The sequence below is a fragment of the Triticum urartu genome, chromosome 7A (assembly GCF_056163025.1).
Source record: "Triticum urartu cultivar PI428250 chromosome 7A, HENAU_Tu73, whole genome shotgun sequence".
Taxonomy (NCBI): Eukaryota; Viridiplantae; Streptophyta; class Magnoliopsida; order Poales; family Poaceae; genus Triticum; species Triticum urartu.
Window position 1 is genome coordinate 13785766 of NC_141879.1, and position 24659 is coordinate 13810424.

General features: G+C 42.6%; 2 protein-coding genes and 1 long non-coding RNA gene across 5 annotated transcripts; 2 read left to right on the forward strand and 1 right to left on the reverse strand.

Moving 5' to 3' along the window:
- The first annotated feature begins 8780 nt into the window (after positions 1-8780).
- Positions 8781-9645, forward strand: LOC147956938 (uncharacterized). Its single transcript, XR_015611795.1, has 3 exons — positions 8781-9171; positions 9250-9344; positions 9438-9645. It is a non-coding gene; the product is annotated as an uncharacterized LOC147956938 (long non-coding RNA).
- A 173-nt stretch (positions 9646-9818) lies between these two features.
- LOC125529341 (disease resistance protein RGA4-like) lies at positions 9819-14633 on the reverse strand. Of its 3 annotated transcripts, none has more exons than XR_015611792.1 (5): positions 13736-14633; positions 11390-13509; positions 10947-11273; positions 10268-10472; positions 9819-10098 (listed from the first exon to the last, which is right to left on the reverse strand). XR_015611792.1 is itself a non-coding variant. In XM_087537122.1 (4 exons), exons 1-4 carry the CDS (start codon positions 14548-14550, stop codon positions 10411-10413), a joined length of 3324 nt encoding a protein of 1107 aa, XP_087393248.1. In that variant the 5' UTR covers positions 14551-14633; the 3' UTR covers positions 9819-10410. The 3 variants fall into 3 exon arrangements, 1 of the variants encoding a protein (XP_087393248.1); XR_015611793.1 differs by having other exon boundaries at positions 10217-10472; XM_087537122.1 differs by having other exon boundaries at positions 9819-10472.
- Positions 14634-15716: 1083 nt separating this feature from the next.
- LOC125527558 (disease resistance protein RGA5) lies at positions 15717-24497 on the forward strand. The gene is made up of 5 exons (XM_087537121.1): positions 15717-17559; positions 17670-19280; positions 19420-21931; positions 23115-23860; positions 24029-24497. The coding sequence occupies exons 1-4, from the start codon at positions 17291-17293 to the stop codon at positions 23796-23798; spliced, it is 5076 nt and encodes a 1691-aa protein (XP_087393247.1). The 5' UTR covers positions 15717-17290; the 3' UTR covers positions 23799-23860; positions 24029-24497.
- The last annotated feature ends 162 nt before the right edge of the window (positions 24498-24659 follow it).

The window sequence follows — 24659 nt, forward strand, 5'->3', positions numbered from 1 at the left end:
GGAACTCGGTCAAGGCCTCAAGGGTCGTACGTTGAAACTTGAAAACATTTGCTATCAAGTTTGGGAGGGATTCCAACTTCACTGTCTAGTAGTAACCTTCTAGCTGCTGCTTTCGTCGAAGTGCACGTAGTATTATCTCAGCTTAATTTCTAGGTAAACGTACGATTAGAATATCTGACCGAGAAAAAAATGCATTTACAAATGAATTTCAAAATGCTTGCTTCAAATTCGATCTACATGCATGAACTAAACATGACTGAGATGGTTAGCTTCTTTGTGCTGAAACCGATCAACGGGTGTTCAAGTCCTAAACTTGGCTCGGATGCTTGTGTATTTTCTGAATTTATTTGAGATTTTCTGACGGCTTCATCAACTTAAGATTCGTCTATTTTGTCCATCGAAGAAGAACGAAGATGCTTCTATAGGTATGATGTAGTAAATGTGTACATTCAAATGACGGGGCACGTACGAGCCGGGTCTGCCTCGTGGGTGTGGCTCCATTTGAGCACAGTACGACGTTTTTTAGTGAGTGCGCGTGCGTGTCGTGCTTGTCAGCATCAGCAATGAGTTTCTAAAAATATTCTATCCGCATGCATGCGACGCGGCGTGTATGAAATCGACGTTGCTGCATAGTGGCACGGTCAGCGTTGGAGAGCGTGGAAAGTCGACGTTTTGGTTGCATGCATCTCCTCGTCACGGGCCGGAGTGCCGCACTCGTTTCAAAATACAACTGGTGAATTTCTTTTTGAATAGTGAAAGGTGCCATAGGGCACACAGTGCAAGTGGTTGACAAATGGCTAGAAGTAACGCTGGACTTGATATTTATCCACGACTGAAGTGAGTACTTTGAAGAGTAGGGCGTTTCGGTACCCAGTCTCATCTGCATCCAGTTAGTAGAAATTCGTAAGCAATTCAAAACAAAATCAAAAAATTTCAAATTTTTTTCTGCGGTAGATAATTTGATGCGTAAGGCCCGCTCCAAATTTCAAGTCATTTGGACATCTAAGCAGCTCTCAGTTAAAAAGGACAAATCGGACCAAAACAATACATGAACAGTAAAGATTTTTACACACCCTCAATTTGTCTTTTTTGCTGAGAGCTCCTCAGATTTCCAAATGATATATGTTGCTGGTGGATGATGCGGTTGGTTTCTTCAGGGCAGTCTCGCCGTCGCCCAGGGACAAACCGCTTGCCGCAGCAAGACCTCCATAGCAGCATCAGCCCACCATGGCCTCCGGATAGAAGCTCAAACTGTCTCCCATATGGCATCCATGCTTGGAGGAAAGGGGTAGGATGAATGGACATGTAACTGATAGTCCAATTTAAAATATGACAAAAATATATAGAGATTTAAGATTAAACATGGACCCGGATAACAAACCGACGTTCAGGAGGGGACATGGTTAGATCGAAAAACTTGTTCGATCTACCAGCGGGGAATGAGCGAAGTTCATTGTTCCATGTTCCATGCTCATGATAAAAAACACATATGTGTTAAAAAAATGCCATATGATAAAAAAAATGCCATATGAAAACTCATGAGAGAAGTTCCATGTGAAAACTCATGAGAGAAATTCCATGTTCATGATAAAAAACACATATGTGTTAAAAATAATGTTTGACCATGTTCAAGATTATGCATTTAAAGAGAAAATTCATCTTAAAAATACAAATAAATAAGTTGCCATGATAGAAATTCCTAAACTAAAAATGCTATATATGCCATTGTAAAAACACATTGTTAAGATAAAATTGACGTGCTATAAACAAAATAATTTATAGTGGTATTAAGACTAAATTCACCATGGGTTGTTAAAACAATTCAATGATGTGAACAAATATAGATTGCCATCATACAAAATGGTAATTTAACTAAAAAAGGAATCTACCATTGTATAATAACAAATAAGAAATTGCGGGGTATGAATGAAAGAAAGTTTTCCATAGTCCAAAGTAATAATTTGGCATTTTACAAAAAAAATAAAAAGGGCCATGGTACTAAAAATTATTAATTTTTCATCATGCAAAAAGTAAAAGAAAAATAAAATAATTTGCCATGGTCAAATGTTATAATTTGCCATGGTACCTGTAATAAATTCCCATCATACAAAAAATAATTGCGATAGTGATAGTTTTTTAAGGAATTTGCCATGGTAAAAAAATGCCTTGGTACAACAAATAAATTTTCTACCATGAAAAGTAAGATAAAAAGGAATTTTCCATAATACCAAACAAAAAATTACTATGGGCACAAAAAAAAGGTTCCATCATGATAAAGTAAGATTGTTTTGCCATGGTGGAAACAAACATAGTTTTGACATTTTTATATTTTACTTTTCATAAAATTTAAAAAATGTGTAGTTTTGCTAAAGATTTCAACGGAAAAAATATCCATGTACTGTATGAGAATGTTTTGTCGTTATTTTGCCATGTTCAAGTAAAAACAATAAGATAAGAAAATTGCCATGTTTTCTAGAATAATATCTCCATCTAAAACTGGAATTTGCAATCCATGTATGGCAAACAGTTTTGTGAATTTTGAGGAATTTGCCATGGTACCAAACAAAAAATTCCTTAAGGGTACAACACAAAAAAATTGCCGACACTAAAAAGTAAGATTTTGTTGCCATGGTACAACAAACATAGTTTTGACATTTATTTTAATTTTTAAGAAATTTCTAAAAAAATTACATGTGGTTTTGCCGAAGATTTGCCATGTTGCCTTACAAAAAAATGCCATGTTTGTGTTAAATACGTTTTCTAGTTATTTTGCCATGTTCAAGGAATAACAAAAAGATAAGAAAATTTCGGTGTTTTGAAGAATAACATCTCTGTCTAAAATTGCCATGGCAAATATAGGGAACTTGTAATCCACACATCGCAAAAGGTTTTATGAATTTTGTTCTCTCAGAAAGACATGGCAAGGTTTGGAAAAGTCGTTTAATAAGATGTCTGTATAATTTAGGAAAGTTATCTCATGACTACTTTTCTCAGCTCTAGTAAAACTTGTTCCCCTAAAATCACTTTTGCCTATTTTCCATTAAATAAACCTCGCTAATGGTCTAGCGCCCTGAAGTCAGTGACACGTGCATGGGACAATGGATGGAGAGGTGCGGCTAGGGGTGGTGGCCCGGTGTGGCGATGATGGCGACACAACGGCACGAGCCGACGGCGGTGATACGACAACGGCCCGGCATTCCGGTGGTGGTGCCGTGGCGTTCCGGCGGCATTGGCATGTCGGCGGCCTAGTGTTCAAATGAGGCGCAATGGTGGCCCAACGTACCGTTGATGAATTTTCAGGAGGTTTCTTGTCTGCCGTAATTGTACGGGAAGACCATTTTTCAGTAAATGTGAGGGGGGTTGAGGGCAAGTGTACATGATCCTATAATTTTTGCCTTAATTTCTTGTTAAAGACAGTTTTTTAAGGATACAGAAGTATGTAAAATGATGACAGTTTCCCCTCCCTTCTCCTCTGTAAAAATGGCAGCCCAGCATAAGAAAACAGACGGCAAAAAACAATCCCCAACGCTGCCAAGGCTACTGCGCATACCCTTGTTCCGACAATGAAAAAACAAATTGAAAATAACCCAACCAAAGAAAGGAATAGAAGAATAAAACTAAAATGGTTGCTTGGCTGGTCCATTAACCACAAGGATGCGTCATGCTAACGTCACTCTAACATCATCATGTTTTTACGTATTTACTTCACGTTTTTTTCATTTTTCCTTTATTTTTTTATTTGTTTATCTTTATAAATATTCTAAATATATATCTTACAAGAACAACTTACATAATTTTTTCAAAAAATGTCAATCATGCATCTAAATTTCTTAATTATGAGTAGAAAAAATTAATAATATGTAATATTTTTCGTGTGATATGTTGTCACACATATAAGAAAAGTACTCTACTTTTAAAATAACTGTTTATGTCATGTAAAAAATGTTCGTGCATTTCAAGAGGAATGATTTGTAGGTTCAAGAAAATGTACGTTACATTTACAAAAATGTTCACAAGTTTCAAAAATGTGTTTGTTATACTTTGAAAATAACTGTATGCAATATTAAATCATTTTTGCGTAATGTAAAAAACATTTCCCATCATTATAAAATGCACATGACATTTTAAAGAAAGATTACCATGATTCGAAAAAATGTTTACAATATTTTCAAAAGTGTTAATAAAATGTAAAAAATGTTCCCATTGTATAAACAAATGCTTATTGGCATTAAAAATTATCTTAAATTTTGAAAATTATTCACATGCTTTCAAGAAATTTCCATGAAATTTTAAATATGTTTGAACAATTTAAAAAAATGCAGGCAATTTATAAAAAGTTGATTGCATTACAAAAAATGTGCAACATGTCTTTGGAAAATTTTACCATGTATAAAAAACATTGTTCAAACATGTATTTTTAAAAGAAATGTAGATCATGCATTTAAAAAATGTCCAAAGTGTATGAATGAATTCATGTGTGCGCTAAAAATGTACATTCTGTACTGAGAGAAGTAGAGCTGTGTTTAAAATAATAAAAATCAATTAATACTGACACAAAAACAAACAGGAAAAATAACCAAAAAAATATGAAGAAAACTAAGAAAGAAACAAAAGAAAACAAAAGTATAACGAAGAAAGAAAAACCGAAGAAAACCAGTGAAAAAAGAAAAAGGAAACAATTACAAATTCAAAAAATCAAAGAAAACTAGTAAAAAAAGAAATAACAAAATAAAAATGAAGCGGAGTGAGCGAACCTATAACGACATACAAGCGACAACGAGCGACTGCGCTAATGTGCCGGCCCGATTCGCTTGCCTCTATCCTCTAGGCGATTCCTAATAGCCCTAGCGGTTGGTCACACGCAAGGCCAATTTTAAATAAAACAGTCAACTGTGTGAATCTCTCACTATCCTATGGCTAGGAGATGTGGTTAAATTTTGGTGGAGGATATTCAATGGCGTTGGTGCAATGGACGGTCGTGCTTCAACCACGGTCCATTGCTGCCTGGAACCGGCGGCTACAAATCTGCAACGGGGAATCAAACCGGCGGATCATGCTTCAACCATGGTGCGCTGCTGCTGGGATTGGTGGCTGGAAAAGCTGCAGCAGGGAGGGAGTCAATGGTGACGCGGCCATGGTGGTCGACCATGCTTCAATCATGGTCTACTGTTGCTGGGACTAGCAGCGGGAAAGTCTCCAGCTGGAACTGGCAAGGCACGATGCTGCGACTGACATGACGGATCTTCGACCATGCAGATCTCGTATTGTTAGAACCGACAAGGAACAGTGCTGCGATCGGCGCCACGACATGCTGAGACAGGCGAAGTGCTTGGGACCAGCAGGGCAATATGCTACAACCGATGACAAAACGATGTTGTTGCGGCTACGGTGGTGCCGGGATGGGTTGCAACCGGCAACAAAAAAGCTACAACCAATGATAGAATGGTGTTGTTGCTGCTACGGTGGTGCCATGATGGGTTGCAACCGGCAACAAAAAAAAGCTACAAACCGGCAAGCCTTTCTCCTTGATGGCGAGGAGGAAGTGGTGACCATGGGGTGAGACGATGATGCTAAGTGTGGCGAGCCTCTACGGAGAGGCGGTGGGGGCGAGCGCTCGTGCGGGACGGCGAGCAGAGATGCGCGACGCTAGCAGCAGCCGCCATGAGCGAGAGCTGGTCTAGGTGCCTCGTTAATTTTCGTGTGCGTGTGGGGGCTGGAGATAAAGAGAGCAGCTAAGCAGGGTCTGATTAAGTTTCGGACTCGCTCTCGCCGTGGCCGACCCTCGTTGCTACCGCACCTCACGTTGTCACCACGCCTCACGGAGAAACATGGCTGACGCCACAAGTATGGAAGATAAAAAAGAATACCCTTTTTTTCTAGAAAGACAACATTTCTTTCATTCTTTTACATTGGAATAACGAATTGAAATCAAAACAATATAATTTAACCTCAGACCCTTTTAAATATAGCAGTAACAACGGAGCTCGAAAATCAACGATATGCTAGTATTTGTGATGTTATTATTACTGTAATCTTTAATTTTTTTTTGCGGAAGTATTATTACTGTAATCCAAGACGCATTGCCACAAATGCCTCTAGAAAGATCCCAAGTAAAATTTTCAGGCACATAAAATTTAGCAAATCATCAAAAGTTAAAGGACTGTGCTAACGATCAGTCGACTGATTGTTAGCGACAGATCCAGGCGATCGCTATGATTATTTCGATCGTCCCATTTTTCCAGTTTTCTTCGATCGTTTCCGGCTTTCTTGTTCGATTCTAACAGAAACTGGCCCATTACCGAAAGATTTTGTGGACCCGGGTAAGTGCAAGGCTTCGGACTAGGCCCAGTTGACCTCATGGAGAGAAAAAAAAAGAAAGATTCCATCTAAAAAATTATATTCAAAATGTTTTGTAGCTCAAACCGTTGCTTTGATTGAAAAACTGTTTTCACATAAAAGATTCGTCACGACGAGACCTTTAAAACTAGATCCCATGTTGGTATGTTTCGATGACTTTTTTTTCGGGTCAAAAGTTACCAAACCCGCACTAAGTAAGTTATCACATATATGATACATAAGTTACCATCTTATTTATATAGAAATAACCGGGGCATAAAAAGTGGTCCTCCAATTCTCCCCTGTGCAATGATTTAGAAGACCGAAAAATTGATGTCATCCTTGATTCCCCCTTATTTTCAAACTTCAAAATGTTTTGTAGCTCAAATCTTCGGTCCGATCAAAAAATCGTTTTCATAAAAAAAACACCGCGAAGATGGCATCGAAACTAGATCCTATGTTGATATGTTCCGACGACTTTTATTTCGGATCAAAAGTTACCAGTTCTAGGCTAAGTAATTTATCACACATGTGCTACATATATTACCACGTTGTTTACACAGATATTACCGGGGCATAAACGTTCTAACCTTCTTATCAGCTTGGGTTAAAGTTACTGTGGTGATTGTGCATGTGTTATCACGTATATGATGCGTATAGTACCAAAAAATTACATGAAAGCTGTCGGGGTATGTTATTAAACAACTCCCTTGCCAATGTTATCAGGACCGAGGCACATAAAGTTATCAGGTCTGAGACGTCAGAGTTACCATGCTATTCACACAAAAGTTATCGAGGAGATATTTCATCAACCCCTCCCCCCATGCCAAAGTTGTCAGGACTGATGTACACAAGTTAGTAGGTCTGTGATATGTGAGTTAACCATGCTATTCACATAAAAGTTACCAGAGGGTATTTCATCAACCCCCCCTCCCACACACACACACCCATGCCAAAGTTATCAGGACCGGGATACATAAATTATCAGGTGTATGACGCGTGAGTTATCATGCTATTCACATAAAAGTTAACGGTGGTATATTTCATCAACCACCCCAGCACTCCCCCGCCCCTCACCGGCAGCAAAGTTACCAGGACCGGGGTACATAAGTTATCAGGTTTGCGATGAGTGAGTTACCGTGCTATTAACATTAAAGTTGTCATGGGTACATTTTATCACCCCCTCGCCGAAGTTATCAGCACCGAGGCACATAAGTTATCGCCGCCCTTTGCCTTGGGAGGTCCCGCCCCCACTTGGTGTTCAGTGAAATGCCGGGACGGACTTCTCACCAGCTGGAGCAGCACCGTTGGGTTTAATGGCTTTGTCCGGACGCGTACGTCGGTCCGGTCTTCATTTTAGTGACCCAAATATACAAAACGCAAACAAAAAGGACAAGATTTGTGTTTCCTGGTTGGAGTTGCCATGTACAAAAAACTATGAGGGCTCATTCGGTTTGGAGGAAATCAAAACGTAGGAATTAGGAGTAGTATAGGAATATGATAGGATGGCACTTGCCATCCTAAGGAATTGACTTGCCTCGTTCCTACGCGTAAAATGAGCTTTGAGTGGATGTGTAGTTTCCTCCAAAAACACGGGAAATGAGTAGTATTCCTACGAAATTCCTGCACGCATTTCCTACAAACCGAATGCATACATAGGAAATTTTCCTCTGGAATCCTTATTCCTATGTTTTTCCTACGAAAATCCTCCAAACCGAATGAGGCCTGACTAGTACTTTATTCATCCCATTTTATTGGTTCCAAAGACCAAAACACGTAGTAATTAGCCTTATTAAATGGCCCTGGTTATCCATCTGCACATAGAGAAAAATGACTTACCTGTGCATGGGCTCATGGAGCCGCATACGACATGCATGCATGCCCACATAAAAAAGGCCAGCTCATGCAGTACCATGCAAACATGCATGTATGGTGTATCCCTGAAAAAGGTCATATCATCTCATCCATCTCTCACGTCTCTCTCTCACTCTACAACCAGGCAGTCTGTCACATGGGGAGGGTGACAACACTTGCATTCACATGGAGAGGGGGGTGGGGGACCAATGGCCAACATGCAGGAGGTAGAAAGGTCACATAGTTAATTTTCATTTACAGGACATCAATTGAGGTTTGGTGAGTTGGTTGTTCGCTTCAAACAAATACCAGCCGGGCTGGGTTTGATCCCCACTGGTGCGTCTTTTTAGCGCTCAAGGAAAAAAAAGGAAAGGGAGCGAAGCAGGCGGGCAGGAGCGATTGTACGCGCCTATTGCAAACCACCAGTCGACTGGTGGTTAGATTTACCGAAAGTTAAAATTACGATTGGTCATTCCAAAAAGACCCCTCACTATTGCTACCCTTTCCCCAGTTTGACCAGTGTTGACCTTGATTTTGTCCTAGGCCAGGACATGGGCCCACCTGTCATTTGCTTCCCTCTCTTCCCTCCCCTTTGGATGCACTAGCCGGATTGGACGCGGCTAACCATCGGCGGCGCCGCCCATCCGCGGCCAACCACCACCGCGCTGCTCCGCGACCCATCGAGGAGGTCGAGGAGACCCTCAGCTCACCCCTTGCCCCTCGTCCGAACCGGCGGCTGAAGCCGCGTCGGCTGTGGCGCCTCCGGCCTCCTCCGCCGGCGGCGGCGCTCCCCGGCTGACCACGATCTCTCTCCAAATCTTCTCCCGAAATGTCTCCCCCATCGGAATCGAGCCCATCCCCTCAGCAATCTCCCTCCACCTCTGGCCTATCCCCGCCGGCACGGCGACCTCCGCAAGCCCGTGGCGACCTTCACCCCCCGCCCCCTCCACGGCTGTTTCTTGGACGCCGATGATGATTTAGGTACTCCTATCTATTTCGTCCTGTACCAATTCCACTACGTTTGTTCGGCGATTAACCCTACCCTGGAATTACCAACAGGCCAGAGATTCAGCCAGGGGCCATACCGGACCGCTCCTCAGATTGTCGCCAAGGGACTCAAGTCTGCACAATGGCGAGCAATTAGTGTGTTGCAGGTACGGTTCAGTCCCATTACTGCAGGAATTTCAACATGGTTTCTTGCTTGTCGTCGTCAGAGCTCCTCATTTGCAATTTTGCATACAAGACAGGTCTGAGCGACGTGTCAGCAAGGTGGGAGAAGCCGGTGTGCGCGCCGCCGAAACTCTGATGGAAACCGGTGCGCGTGGAAACTCTGTCAGGAGCGCCAAACATCTCCGGCCGGTGACCAGCACATAGGTTCTGTCTGAGTTCTGACAGGTCAGCACAAACTAGAACCAAGCCGTTTTCTCTTGAACCATTCCTTTCTTTAGCCTTAGTTTCATGCAAACTAATCGTATACCAGCATGACCATGAAGTTATTAACAAGGAAGAAACCATGGCAATGATCGCATACCAGCGTGGGAAATCAAATTATTTGAAAGAAAGCAAAAAAGAAAAGCTCTCCGCAAAATGCAAGAACATATATTATTGCCAGCAAAATAAACATCATATGGTCTTGTAACTGGATGAAGGATGATTATTAAGTTTTTTTGGAACAGATGTCGAAAGTTAACCGGCACCAAATACATATCCAACAACATACATGGTGAACTCTGTCACAGCAGAAAGCCACCAAATCGACATGCATGAAAGTAAACTTGTGTTGTGGTACAAGTAAAAACTTGGAAGGAAAAGCTTATTCGAAGCACTTCGCCGTCTTCACCACAGCCGTATCAGTCTGGTATGGCATTGTCGCAAGCAGCAGCACATGGGGATTCACCATTACTCTCTCTGTAAACAAATATAAGAGCGTTTAGATCACTAAAGTAGAAAATAGTGATCTAAACGCTTTTATATTTCATTACGGAGGGAGTAGCATGTAAACATGCCAGGGGATAAAAAGACAGACCAGTTTCCGAAGCAATAGAAACGACGGCTACTTGAAACACCAAATGCCAACCTGATACTCGAAGCAAACGTAAGTGCTGTCCGGACTCCGGAGCGAGATTGACCCAAGCTTGCAAACACACGTACTACATACAAAACAACAATGGATCTGCTAGAGGCACCAGTGGCCCCCATCCACTTCTTCGATGGAAAACCTCAATTTCCATCAGAGACAGCAACCGCTAGCCCAGGCGCTGTTTGTTTTGTAGGCATCGTTTCTGCAAACCAGCCAATGACGATAACCAATGTAACAATTAAAAACACATAGTAGTATCAGTAGGAAAAATATTCTAAAGAGAGCATTTGTAGATTCCCATACAGTCCAAATTAAAGCAACATCTCCAACAGCCATCAGATTTCTAACATCTCCAATAAACTTCAGAATCCAACTGCACGGACAGTTAAAGGAGGTGGGAATGGCTTGAATATTCATTGTGCACTAACTACATTCCACAGATATTTAGAAACAGGGCATAGAAAGAGTCGAAATTCATAGGCACATTGTCAGAGTTCCCCTTGCTAGCTATAAAAGCACTACATCTAGCAGCTTATAAATCTCTAATCACTTGAATAGATTTATTTACCTGAAGATATTGCTTCCAAATATCACCCCAGTTTTACTAGTTATGTCACTAAGAGAAATATTGGAAGAATTTAAGACAGTTGGAAACTTGGAATTTGTAAATTACTACCTTGGACATCCTCTGGCTTCTTGCGCTTCACCCTATCAACAACCTTGTCCATTGAGTTATCTTCACCAATGTCTAATCTTGCCCTCTTTCTTCTGTTCTCCCCCACCACAGAAAGCACAACATTTTGATCAGCCTGATCAGTAGAATGAGTGACATCTTCCATCCGCTCATCCTCTAAACCTACCATTCCTTCCATCCCCTGTTCAAAACTTTCCGTGTTCATTGGAGGGTCAAGACAAGTCTTGCTAGCAAAATCCTCTAGGATATCAATTTTATACGCATGTTCTTTCTCATCACCCTGTTGTAGATCAGCACCATCAACTTGTACTGCACAATAAAAAATGTCACATAGACGCGTGAAGAGGGAGTATATATAACTCCACACCAATAATTAACCAAAGTACCAAATATTAAGCAAAATAAGAGGCACACCACTTCTTTACCAGATTGTCCAGTAGAAATGGCATCCTGGGTTGTTATCACTGATACCGTTGTAGCAGTAGTTTGTGCCACAGGGCTCTCAGAATTGTCTGCGGGTTCACTTCCCATATCAGCATCTTCTGCTGTTTTAACAAACAAGAGATTGGGGCGTCTGGGGTGTTTTTTTGCTGCTTCCTTCCACTTTTGTTTTGTTTCACCGTTCACTCCATCATGGAGGGTGACCTCCTTAATACGTCGCAGGGACTGGATCATCTTGCTGCAAAAGCCATTTAGATCCTTACATAGCAGCTGGAGCGACTCGAGGAGCGGTAGAGCTCCCTCTTGGACTTCCAGTTCAGTCATGACTTCAACCACGATGCATAGTTGTCGCAGGTTTCCAAGTGCACCTTCTACGATGACGAGGTTGTCCAGTTGAGATGCAATCATCTTCAGGTATGCCAAGCAGCGCACTCTGCTTAGGGCAACAAGAATATCCCCGCCCAGCTGATGATGAGGGGATGAAAGGCACAGCTTAGTGAGACCACCTAGCATGGTAACAAATGGAGGCAGGCTGCATATGTTGCCCCCTTGTAGCTTGAGCGAACTAAGATAGCAGGAGGAAGCTTCTTCTTTTTCTAGGGACAAGTTCACGAGCAAGTCTTGGAACCATTTATCATTGCAATGTAGTGAGAGTGAATGAGCTTTTTTCACATCGGTGCTTCTCTTGATGAACCCCTTGATGGCCTTTGAGACATGAGTGTAGTTGTTGGTGTTGCTGCTGCTGGCGCTGGCAGTGGGATCCCTGCTATTATTACTGGACTGCTCACACCATATTTTCACCTTCGTCAAGTGTTTCATATGCTCCATGAACTGTGCAAATCCTTGGCTCTTGTTGCTGTCCACAACAAATCCTGCTACTGTTTCCAATTTGCTATTCTCCGAGAACCAAATTTGCAGCTTATGCATTTTCCGGCCTCCTACACCTTGCTGGAGCTTGAACTTTCCAAATAGATGAATCAGGCATGGCAGCTCCATGACTTGTGTCGGCAGGACCTCTATCTTGGTTTTTCTTACATCCAGCGTCTCCAAAAGTTGAAGCTTTTTTATCTCTTTGGGGAGCACCGCAACCTTATGTGCAGCCCCAAGGCTTAAGTACCTGAGCAGCAACAGGTTGCTGCATATCTCCCTAAGATGCTTGTCCTCCAAGTGGTTACTGCATTCTTCTAAATCCAAAACTCGAAGCAGTTCATATTTGGAAAAATCCAAGACTGAATCATGCGCCTTGCCAAAGACCGTCAGAGACCGAACAAGAGATAGATCATTTACTACTCTAGCACTTGCGTCATGGAGAGAGAGCCAACGGATTTTGCTGGGTGGAGGTGGGGGAGCCATCTGATCATATAACAAGGTAATGAAGTTGTCACACTTGGACATGTGCAGGATGAACTCAAGCATCATGCCGTGAGTATGGTATGTCTTCACCTGATCTTTGTTGTTTTTGCTGCTGGCATCTGTATGTTTGATGATGCTCCGGTTGAGAAGCTCTTTGAAATTGGCTTTAGCAGCATCCAGAGCATTACACATATAATCTCCTTGGATAAACCCTTCAGCGCACCATTTCCTTATTAAGCTTCCTCTCCTAACTGTACGACCACTACGGTAGATACCGAGATATAGTAAGCACGTCTTGACATCATGTTTAACAAGGCTGGTGTAGCTATGGACAAGCACACGCTTCATTCTTGCTAACATCTCTTTTGTTTCCAGATGTGCTCCCAGGTTGTGGCATAATGTTGCCCAGTTTCCATGTGTTGGATTACCTGTGCTTTGCAAGTACCGTGCTGTGGTAACAAGAGCAAGGGGTAAACCATCACACTTCTTCAGTGCTTCCGAGCCAAGTTGGTCCTCTTTATCGATTGGTGGATTGTCGTCTTGAAAAGCTTCCTTGAAGAATAATAGTCTCGAGTGTTCATCGGCAAGAGTTTTCATTGCGTACACATGATCATGAGCTGCTGAGCTGCTGCAGGCATTTGCTACTGAATGAATGGCTGTCGTCACCAAAACTCTGCCGCTCAACCCCACAAATGCATCTTTTATATCATGCCAAAATTCTGTCCGCATGTCATCAATAACAATGAAGAACCTACCAGGAGGAGTAAATGGTCAAACATGGAGAGATACCAAGTGGAAATTAAAACAGAGTAAATTTCATTTTGTGTACCCACAAAGATGATAATACTGAATCTAGCTAGGAGAATTGCTGGACTCTGCAAAAGTATGAAAGATGCAGACTGCTCTAGATCGAGATTGAATCATCAAACAGGGATGGAGTTGACAAAAAAAAAACCAAGATAGCTTAAATTAGTTACCTCTTGGTCCCAAGGTATAGTCTAAGGATTGCGCAGAGCTTGCTGAGGTTACCTCCACCATTGGTAGGGATGGCAAATTGCTGGAGTATCTCCTTGATAACATTTGTTGGGACCCCTTGCTCCGCTGCAGAGACCCATGCCCGAGCTTCGTATTGGTTCTCAATTGTGTCATACACACACCTGGCAAGGAGAGTCTTGCCTATACCATCGAAACCAACAATGGAAATCACCTTGAGCTGCTGTTGCTGCTGCTGGATCAGCTCGAGAAGCTCCTCCCAGGGTGCATCCATGCCCACGGGTTGGCCAGCTGAGAGGGTGTCATCTATCACCATCTGTGTCGCCGTCTCACATGCCATCACCGACGACGCCACTGAGGAAGAGGAGGTGCCAGCACCGATGTTGGCGCTGTAATAAGTTTCTCTCAGCTTGGATGACTCCTGTGATATTTTCTTGAGCTCGCGGATCGCCTTGGCAAACTCCTTACGGACTGTCACCGTCTGCACCCGGTGGACAGCCTGACGGATCCATGTCGACGCCCCAGAGATGGTCACCCGGTGCATGAAGCGGTCGATGCAGTCCTCGATGGCATGGGCCAAGTCACGTATGATTTGGATCCAGGCCCTCTTCACATGGTCGCCGCTCCTCCAGCGACAGTCATCATCTTGCTGAATGGCAGCGGAGATCAACGCAAACTCTCTTTGGATGTAGGTGATGTCATGCTCCAGATTCTGCCGAAGCTTGTGATTTGCAGCTAAGAATTCGAGGAGCTTCGGCGCGATCCTACCGACAAAAGCGGTGGCCGCGGCAGCCTCCATGGATGTTGGTGATATCTGTGTGTGGTTGGAAGATCAGATCATGGAGTTTCGTGGATAGAGAAAAGAGGCGAGGACGGCACATGAGCAGCCATGGCCGGGCAAAGGTAGGTAGCTACGAGTGCCCACCTATAGAATATATCTTTCTCCAGTTTAATTAACATCCCTGATCTGCCATCCCATCCTCTGGAGTTAATTATGGACACTACATATGATGGTAAGCATATCCGGATTTAACCTGGCCGAGCGGAATCCGCCAATCATTTACGCTTTGGAGATTGGTGCAGGCGATTACCTCCGTCCCGAATTACTTATCTCGGATACAGATCTATCTAGACACGTTTTAGTGTTGGATGTATCTAGATACATTTGTGTTAGATACATCTATATGTAGACAAATCTAAGACAAGTAATTTGAGACGGAGGGAGTACATTTTAGGGAAAATTGCAAATACAAGCCAAAATACCTTCCATGTAGGAGTAGTACTTTGTGTTTTCTTTTTTTGCGAGGTTAAGTTAGAGAGTTGCACGGAGAATGAAGGTTGCTTACATACTTCCATATTCAAACCACCCAAATTTCAACTATCTCAACCAACTTAGAAACATTTCTTAGGTTTTACACAATTTTGTTAATTATTTGTCATATTCCAACAAAACTCTGTAACACTTTATAATTGAAAATGTGAATAGATAATTTAAATTCATGTGAATTGTGTGTTGAATGGTTATGAAATTAATTGACATATGTCTGAATGTTTCTGAAATTGATGTGAACAATCATTGCAACTTTGTTGATAATTTTGTATGAAATTTCACAAGAAGAATTTCAAAATAAATGATTTTTTGTTAAAATATTGAAAAAGTTACTAAATTCTAATCAAATAAGTGAGATAAGTGTAAAAACATATTGGAACGGAATTGAAACAAATTCACGTTTGTAACATTCGATGATTCATTGCGATATAATGTTTGGAAATATGTAAAAAGTTTTAAAAATGAAGTCAATAATTCATAGGAAAAACACATTTGGAGATCTGAAACCTTTAGTCTCTGTTCGGTTAATCCTCTCCAAGAGGATTGACGAGAACTGAGACGTATTTTGACTTACAAGGGGTTTAAATCCTCCTCAGACCCCTTCAATCATCTCCTCTCCTCGAGAGGATTGGAGGGGATTGGCGAGGATTGGGACGTATTTTGATCCTCCTCAAACCCCTTCAATCCTCTCGGATCCACACAACTGAACAAGGCCTTAAGCAATCAGTGAAATCAAAATCATTTCATAACCACTGCAGTTTTTTGTAACATGGCACGCTCACGATAATTGCAACTTTTCGAAACAAGATAGGCTCACGTGAATTAGTGTGATAAATAGCTTTGAATGATCGGAGAGAGTGTAGAAACAATATTTCTTTTTTCCTTGTGATGGGACAACTCGATTGCAAATGCTTTCTTTATCTTTCTATACCTTGTGGTGGGACAACTAAATTGCAAAAGCCGATGAGAGAGAGAGGGGCCAAGCACGTGAGCTGGCACAGCTATTTAATTCCCAACAAGGAGTGGTGGTGGGCCCCACTCCTACAATGATGGTAGGAAAAGAACAGTCCATTAGCTAGACTAAATGCAGAGAACACCTTCTGCACTGAGTCAGCACAATCATTGCGCAAAGAGCATATTCTCTCGGGTTCTAATTTGGCGGCTCATATGATGGACTGGCCTATTTGGCCTTTCATAGTTCGCTTTCAATCCTCATTTGTCTATATACCCAACCATGCCCTCAAATTGCCTGGCCACATGTGTATGATTGGTGAGGATGAAGAGAAAGGGATAACGTGATTCGAGGTGGGTTGCCTCTGACGTGATGGACTACCTAATTTTCTCCACATATGGACTCAATGTGAGGGTTTGCGGATAACATGTACATACGAGAACAATTTAGGGGGCTCTAGTTAGATATCGATTTTTTTCTCTCCTGTCCGGGTTGCCCACCCGCAACATATGAGGGCAGTTTGATGGGTTGGGATTGAGATGCTTTTATTAGGTCTCCTTGTATTTATATTTTGATCATATATTTAATTAATAAAATATAAATAATATGTCACAACTATTATATGATGAGAATCCTCTTTTGAATACAGTACAATGGTATATCTTTTGTAGGATATAAATCATGTTTTGTTAGTCATGCAAATGGTACGTATTGACCCAAAATACAAGGGGTTTCAATAAACTTAGACGGAGGAAGTGCACTTTATACTCCCTCCGTCCCATAGTAGTGGATACAGTTTTCTTCAAAAGTCAAACTTTGTAAAGTTTTACCAAGTCAAAAAGAAAAATATCAATAATAGTAATACCATATGCATTAACTATAAAAATATATATCACAATGAATCTAATGGTACTGGTTTGATACTGTACACTCTATAAACCTGATCAAAGTTGATGAAATTTGACTTAAAAAAAATCTATGCGCAGTATATCATGGAATCAAATGTTCAAAGACAACGCTACAAATATTCCACTTTTTACTCCGAGTAAATAGAGAACGTGTGTGTCTCCTAGACTAAGGAGTAATAATAAATAAATGGTTAGAACCAGCTTGGAGCGAGAGAGAAAGAGAGAGAGGGAGGGAGGGAGAGAGAGCAAAGGCTGAAAGCTAGTAAAATTTTCATAGGTGCGTCCCCCGCTCCATTGCAAAATCTCTCAGCGACTGGCGTTGTGTAGCATTGAAGAATACACATAATCAATGGGTCGGTCGCCATCCTCCACCGGTGTCGCCGGCGTGAAGAAGGGCCCGTGGACGGTAGAGGAGGATATACTGCTCATAAACTACTTCGAGAGGCATGGCAACGGCGGCAACTGGCGAACCTTGCCCCAGTGCGCCGGCCTGAACCGCTCCGGCAAGAGCTGCCGCCTCCGCTGGACCAACTACCTCCGCCCCAACATCAAGCGCGGAACCTTCACCGACGATGAGGAGAAAACCATCATACACCTCCACTCCATTCACGGGAACAAGTATGTGTATTATTCTCTGTTGTGTCTGTCGATATCTTTCTTCTTCTCCAACTACGGTGTCAAGCCACACTGTGTCGCTGCTGAATGCTTACGAATTGAACTTTAAACAGGTGGTCGGCGATCGCGACTCATTTGCCGGGGAGAACAGGCAATTTTATCAAGAATTACTGGAACACGAACCTGCGCAAGAAGCTGCTCCAGATGGGCATCGACCCCGTCACGCACCGACACACTGACCTCAGCATGCTCAAGGGGCTCCCCGGCCTGCACGCCGCTGCCCCCGGTAATAGCCTCTCCTCTGGTGTCAGCATGGGCACCAGGGCACAGCCCCACACCAACGCGGCCAGCTTCGCCGGGAGCAGCTCGGACATGAACACTCTCGGGATCAAGGACAAAGCAGCCAGCTTCGTCGGGAGCAGCAGCTCGGACATGACTACTCTCGGGGTCAAGGACGAAGCCGCCAGCTTCACTGGCAGCCACTCAGACATGAAACCTCCCAGGATCAAGGACAAAGCCGCCAGCTTTACCGGCAACTACTCGAAGATGAAACCTTTCAGGATCAAGGACGAAGCACTCAGCTTCACTGGCAGCTACTCGGACATGAATTCTCTCAGGATCAAGGACGAAGCCACCAGCTTCACAGGCAGCTACTCGGACATTAAATCTGTGAGTCTCCAGGACGAAACCACCAGCTTCACTGGCAGCTACTCGGCCACCGGCACTGGCTGGGACATGAATGCTCTCTCCGGGCTCCAGGCCGACCCCGACAAGTTCCAGCTCCTCCAGGACCATTGTTGGGTGATCAGTGCTTCGTTGGGCGCCATGAGAGCCCTTGTTGAGAAGCTGGACATGCTGCTGCTAGCTTATTCATCTCCTCAGGAATGCTCCTCCAAGAGGGTGAAGGATGGGATGCACCTTCTCAAAGATGACCTTGAAGAGATAAGCTCCTACCTTGATGAACTTTTAGAGGTTGAGGACCCTCCCCCGATGGCCATGTGCTGGATGAATGAGGCACGCGAACTGTCTTATGACATGGAGGATTACATTGACAGCTTATTATTATGTGTGCCACCTGACCATTTCAACAAAAATAAGAAGAGGAAGAAGAATAAAAAGAAGATAATAAAGAAGAGGCTCAAGTGGCACAGACAGATCACATACATTGCGCAAGTGTCAGAACATGGTGTCAGGACCAGCAAACGCATTCATGTTACTGTTGTCCCTCCTCTTCCCAAAAAGTCCAAGATTGCGGAAACAATATCAGAATTCAGGATCTATGTCCAGGAGGCAATTGAACGGCATGACAGGTATAAGCTCCATTGTTGCAGCAACTTGAGGAGACATACATTCTTGTCCAATGGCCGTATGCTTCCAATGCCATATGAAGAAACCGATGATCACGTTGTAATCGATGGCCGTATGAATGAGTTTATCAACTCACTGGTAGCTGATGTTGCTGCAGATCAGCAGCAGCTCAAGGTGGTATCTGTCCTTGGATCGGGATGTCTGGGTAAAACTACACTTGCCAAAGTGCTGTACAAAAGAATTGGGATGCAATTCGATTGCAGAGCTTTCATTCGAGTGTCCAAAAAGCCTGATATGAAGAGCCTTCTTCACAACCTGTTCTTGCAACTCCATAAGAAGAAGCAGCCACTACCTGCCAATTGTAATGAACTTGGCATCAGCGACATTAATATCAGCAAACATCTGCAAGATAAAAGGCACTGTTAACCCAGTCTCTTTATTCTAGTTTATGTTTTTTTTGCGGGATTATTCTAGTTTATGTTAACCCAGCAAACTTCAGTTTTTACTATTATCCTGGCACAGTATATCTGATATGCGTGAATTCTTGGCATGCAGGTATCTAATAGTCATTGATGACTTGTGGGATGCATCAGCATGGGATATTATTAAATGTGCTTTTCCGAAGGGAAGCCATGGCAGTAGAATAATAATAACCACACAGATTGAAGATGTTGCATTAACATGTTGCTGTGATCACTGGGAGCATGTTTTCGAGATGAAACCTCTCGACGACGATCACTCAAGAAAGCTATTCTTTAACAGACTTTTTGGTTCTGAAAGTGACTGTCCTGAAGAATTCAAACGAGTTTCAAATGAAATTGTTGATATATGTGGTGGTTTGCCGCTAGCAACAATCAATATAGCTAGTCATTTGGCAAACCAACAGACAGGATTAGCACTTGATTTGCTGGCATACATGTGTGATTCACTGAGGTCCCATTCTTGGTCAAGTTCTACCTTGGAAAGAACGAGAAAAGTACTGAACCTTAGCTACAATAATCTTCCTCAGCATCTGAAGACATGTTTGCTGTATTTTCATATGTATCCAGAGGGCTCCATAATCTGGAAGGATGATCTGGTGAAGCAATGGGTGGCTGAAGGGTTTGTTGCTACAGGAAAAGGGAAAGAGCAAGATAAAGAAACGACAGAGAAAACTGCAGGAATCTATTTTGATGCGCTTGTTGATAGAAGATTCATTCAACCTTTATATATCAACTACAACAATAAGGTGTTGTCCTGTACAGTTCATGACGTAGTACGTGATCTTATTGCAAAAAAGTCTGCAGAAGAGAATTTCATTGTGGTAGTAGACTACAATCGAAAAAATATAGCACTTTCCCATAAGGTTCGTCGTCTATCTCTCATCTTTGGTGATGCAAAATATGCCAAGACACCAGAAAACATCACAAGGTCACAAGTTCGGTCACTCAGATTTTTTGGATTATTCAAGTGTATGCCTTGTGTTAGAGACTTCAAGGTTCTCCGTGTCCTAAACCTTCAACTATCTGGTCATTGTGGCGCCCATGACCCCATAGACCTCACTGGCATTTCAGAGCTGTTTCAGTTAAGATATTTGAAGATCACAAGTGATATCTGCATAAAACTACCAAACAGTATACGAGGGCTGCAATGTTTGAAAACGCTCGATCTTATGGATGCAACAAGAGTCACTGCTGTTCCATGGGATATTATACATCTCCCACACTTGTTGCACCTGACTCTTCCGGTTGACACAAATCTGCTGGATTGGATAGGCAGCATGACTGACTCAGTCATCAGTCTGTGGAGCCTTGGCAAGCTGAACTACCTGCAGGATCTTCATCTTAACATGTCGTGTATTCCTTCACTTCTGGGCGTGGAAGCTCTGGCTCATTTGATCGGAGGGCATGGTAACCTGAAAACTATAGTAATGTCTCATGGCTCATCGGTGATTCCTGGCGCCTCAAAAGCAATAATTTCCTGGGATGACTTGGAACCTCTCCCCCTTCTCCAGAGATTTGAATGCTCGCCGCACAGCTGCATCACATTTTCCCGAATTCCTAAGTGGATTAAAGAACTTAGCCACCTGTGCATTCTGAAGATTGCAGTGGTGGAACTGCAGATTAGTTGGGTTGATATTCTGAGAGGATTGCCTGCCCTCACTGCTCTGTCTCTGTATGTGCGGCGTGCGCCCATTGAAAGGATCATCTTCAACAAGGCAGACGGGTTCTCAGTTCTCAAGTACTTCAAGTTGACTTGCACGAGTGGTATAGCGTGTCTAAAATTTGAGGCGCAAGCAATGCCTAATCTCTGGAAGCTCAAGCTAGGTTTCAATGCCACCCCCCGAATGGACCAACATCAACTTATCCGCATCGAGCATATGCCAAACCTTAAAGGGATATCCGTAAAATTTGGGGGTGTAGCTGCTCATATAGAGTATGCGAGGTCTGTTGTAACTAGTCATCCGAGAAATCCTACAATCAATATGCAATTGGTGAATTTTTGTTCAAATTGTGATGGAAGCACAAAACAGAACCTTCTCACCAACTGGGCTGTCAAGTCGCGTGCCGCAGCCTCAGCACCAATGGAGGATCCTCCCAGTCACTTCACCACCACCTTCTCCAGCTCCGATGGCATCTTCATGGCAGACATGAACTTGGAGGCGCTCTGCCGCCTATCTGACAACCTCGCCGCCGTCTTCCGCTCGCCGGATGTCTTCGCCTTCCTTGTTGACATGCACATCGTCGTGCCCGACGCGCCCGACCTGCCTGTGCACCTTCCCATGCTCTGCGCACGAAGTCCCTTCCTACATGATTTCTTCATGCGCCGTGCCGCTGCCGTGAAGGGCTACCGGCTGGACCTCCGCGAGCTTCTGGGTGAGAAGATGGAGGTCGGGTACGAGTCATTGCAGCTGGTGCTCGAGTACCTGTACACCGGCTGCGTCGGCGACCTTCCCAAGTCGGTGTGCGTCTGCGCTGATGTAGATGGCTGCACGCATGTCGGCTGCCACCCCGTCATCTCCTTCATGGTGCAGGTCCTCTTTGCCGCATCCACCTTCCAGATTGCCAAGCTCACCAACCTCTTCCAGGTCCACCTCTTCCCCCCCTTCTCCATTGCGATGATTTCTTCATATCAGACATTTATTGTCCTTGGTGGGAATGGGATGTGTATTTATCAGATGTTTCAATGCTATATTTCAGCCGAATGGGATAGATCCATATCATATTATTCTAGCTAAAATTCTTTAATTTCAATGCTTTTACAAAACATCGATAAGCATTACATTTGTGCTGAATATATGGTACTCATTAAATTGGTCAAGTTTTTTATTCATGGGCATGTTGACTTGTTTGGAGCTCCCTACTAGGGTGCAACGCCCGTTTAGGTTCAAGAATCAAGACCCATTCCTGGCTCAGTTTGATGTAGGAATGGAAATAAATTGAGTTGTCTGTGCATGTGGTGGCGTAAATTGGTGTCCCAGTTTCAAAACCTGTCCGCTTAAATGTGTTGATGATGCAAATCATGCAATTGGTTGCTCCAGCGCTGTGTCATTTTGATGATATTTCAGGGATTCTTGTTTTGAATTTTTATAGGAAAAAGGAAAGGTAACTGTTTAAAGCATGAAAATGCTGCTCTTCTAGGTGTATTCGAGAAAAAAAAAAACTGTTCATGATAAACATGCTTGGGTCATACTATCCAAATCTAGGCTCCATGAATACCAACAGCTAATACATGTAGAGCAAAAATGATAGCATATAAATACAGCAGTTTTCCCCCGAAGTATTTGCAACAAGTCCGTGACAATAATATTCATCTAGTTTTTTCACTTACTAAAGTTTCGAATGTCAGTTTGTGTGAGAAGTGAATTATCCCAACAAACAATAATTAATTAATTATAGTAGTACCTAAGAACTAAGATTCCTAATACCTATGCACATATTAGCTCAATAACTCCTCATTTTCCATTAGGACCAATGAATATTCTCTCAAGAGAGAGTATTTAAATAGGGGACCCCCTTTTTGTAGGTAAATAATCATCAATCTGTGCATCTACACATTCTAGAAATTTTTAGACAGGGCGTTGCTTAAAATTTTGCTTTTTCAGATTTTTATTTAGTATTTTTGTTTTGAAAGTTCTGACTTTATTGAATATGACTTGTGTATCTATGATGTGATGATAATTCGTGTCGGGTTGTTACTTGTAACATTTTACTATCATAGTGTTTTGCGTTTTTAAATAGCCAATACTAAGCCACGTCTTTTCCATGCAGTGGCGTCTCCTTGATGTCCTTGATGATGTTGAAGTTGATAACCTTCCATTGATCTTATCTGTTGCAAACTTATGCAATAAATCATGCATGAAACTTCTCGAGAGATGCCTTGAGATGGTAGTTCGGTCAAATCTTGACATGATTACTCTTGAGAAAGCATTGCCTCCAGATATTATCAAGCAAATTGCTGATTCACGCCTAAGTCTTGGGTTAGTTTCAGCCAAAGACAAGGGATTTCCTAACAAACATGTAAGAAGGATACTCCAAGCTCTTGACAGTAATGATGCGGAGTTAGCGACGATCCTGCACCAGGAAGGGCAGACTAATCTTGATGATGCGTTTGCGTTGCACTATGCTGTTGAACATTGTGACTCAAAGATCATAACAGAAATTTTGGACATCACACTTGCAGATGTTAATCATAGAAATCCTAGAGGTTATACTGTTCTTCACATTGCTGCCAGGCGAAGAGATCCCAAAATTCTTGCTTCTCTTTTAACCAAGGGTGCTCGGCCTTCTGATCTTACATTTGATGGAAGAACAGCAGTTCAAATCTCAAAAAGACTCACAAAACATAGGGATTACTTTGGGGTTACTGAAAAAGGGAAATCGTCTCCTCAAGATCGGTTATGCATTGAGATACTAGAGCAAGCTGAAAGAAAAGCACAACTTGGAGAAGAATGAGTTTCTGTTGAAATGGCCGGTGACGGTCTATGTGGAAAGTTGTTGTACCTTTGAAAACTGAGGTAATATCATCTAAAAACGAAAGTTTTTTAAATTACCCGGTTTTTATGGTTTGCACATGGTGGTGTTTTGCATGTGGAGTGAAGTTCTCCTTGTGCAACTTGCAAATGTGCTACTTTTATCTTCTCTTGGAAGTTGTGTTTTCACTCAATTATTTCCTTGCAATGCAGGTTCTTTGATGAAAATACTCTTTCCGATTGAGGCAACAGTAGCAATGGAAATTCCTCAAGTGAATGGTACTTTGGAATTTACTTTTGATTCTAGTCCAAATCCACATCTGGAGATACGATGGCCAACCGTTGATCTAAATGAATTTTCTTTCGAAACGAACGATGCACACTTGACTCGGCTGAGAGCCCTCTCCAAAACAGGTGAGGCACAGCCTGCCTTTGTATAACCACCGCGCTTCTACATTATTTATATTTTCAGCCTAATAATATTCACTTCTTTAGCTAATCTGCTGTGTAACATTCTGAATAAGAAAGCTTGTTCAGCTGAAGTTGAGATCCAATAATCTTTTCCCAGCTGTATTCTACTTTCGTTGCTGTCTCCTTGGGCCTGTTTAGTCGGCTCTTGTACTGAACTTCCTCGAAAAATAAATGAAAATCCAATTGTCTGTGGGTTGAATATTTTCCTGTCTACCAGTCCAACTCGGCAAACGCTTCTTCCCATGTTGTTCGAATGTGCTGAAGAAGATCATGGATGATGAATCTGAGCTGGATTCCATTGGAAGAGACACATCCACCGAGAGGAAGCGGAGGTTCCATGAGCTGCAGGACTTGCTTCAGAAGGCATTCAGCG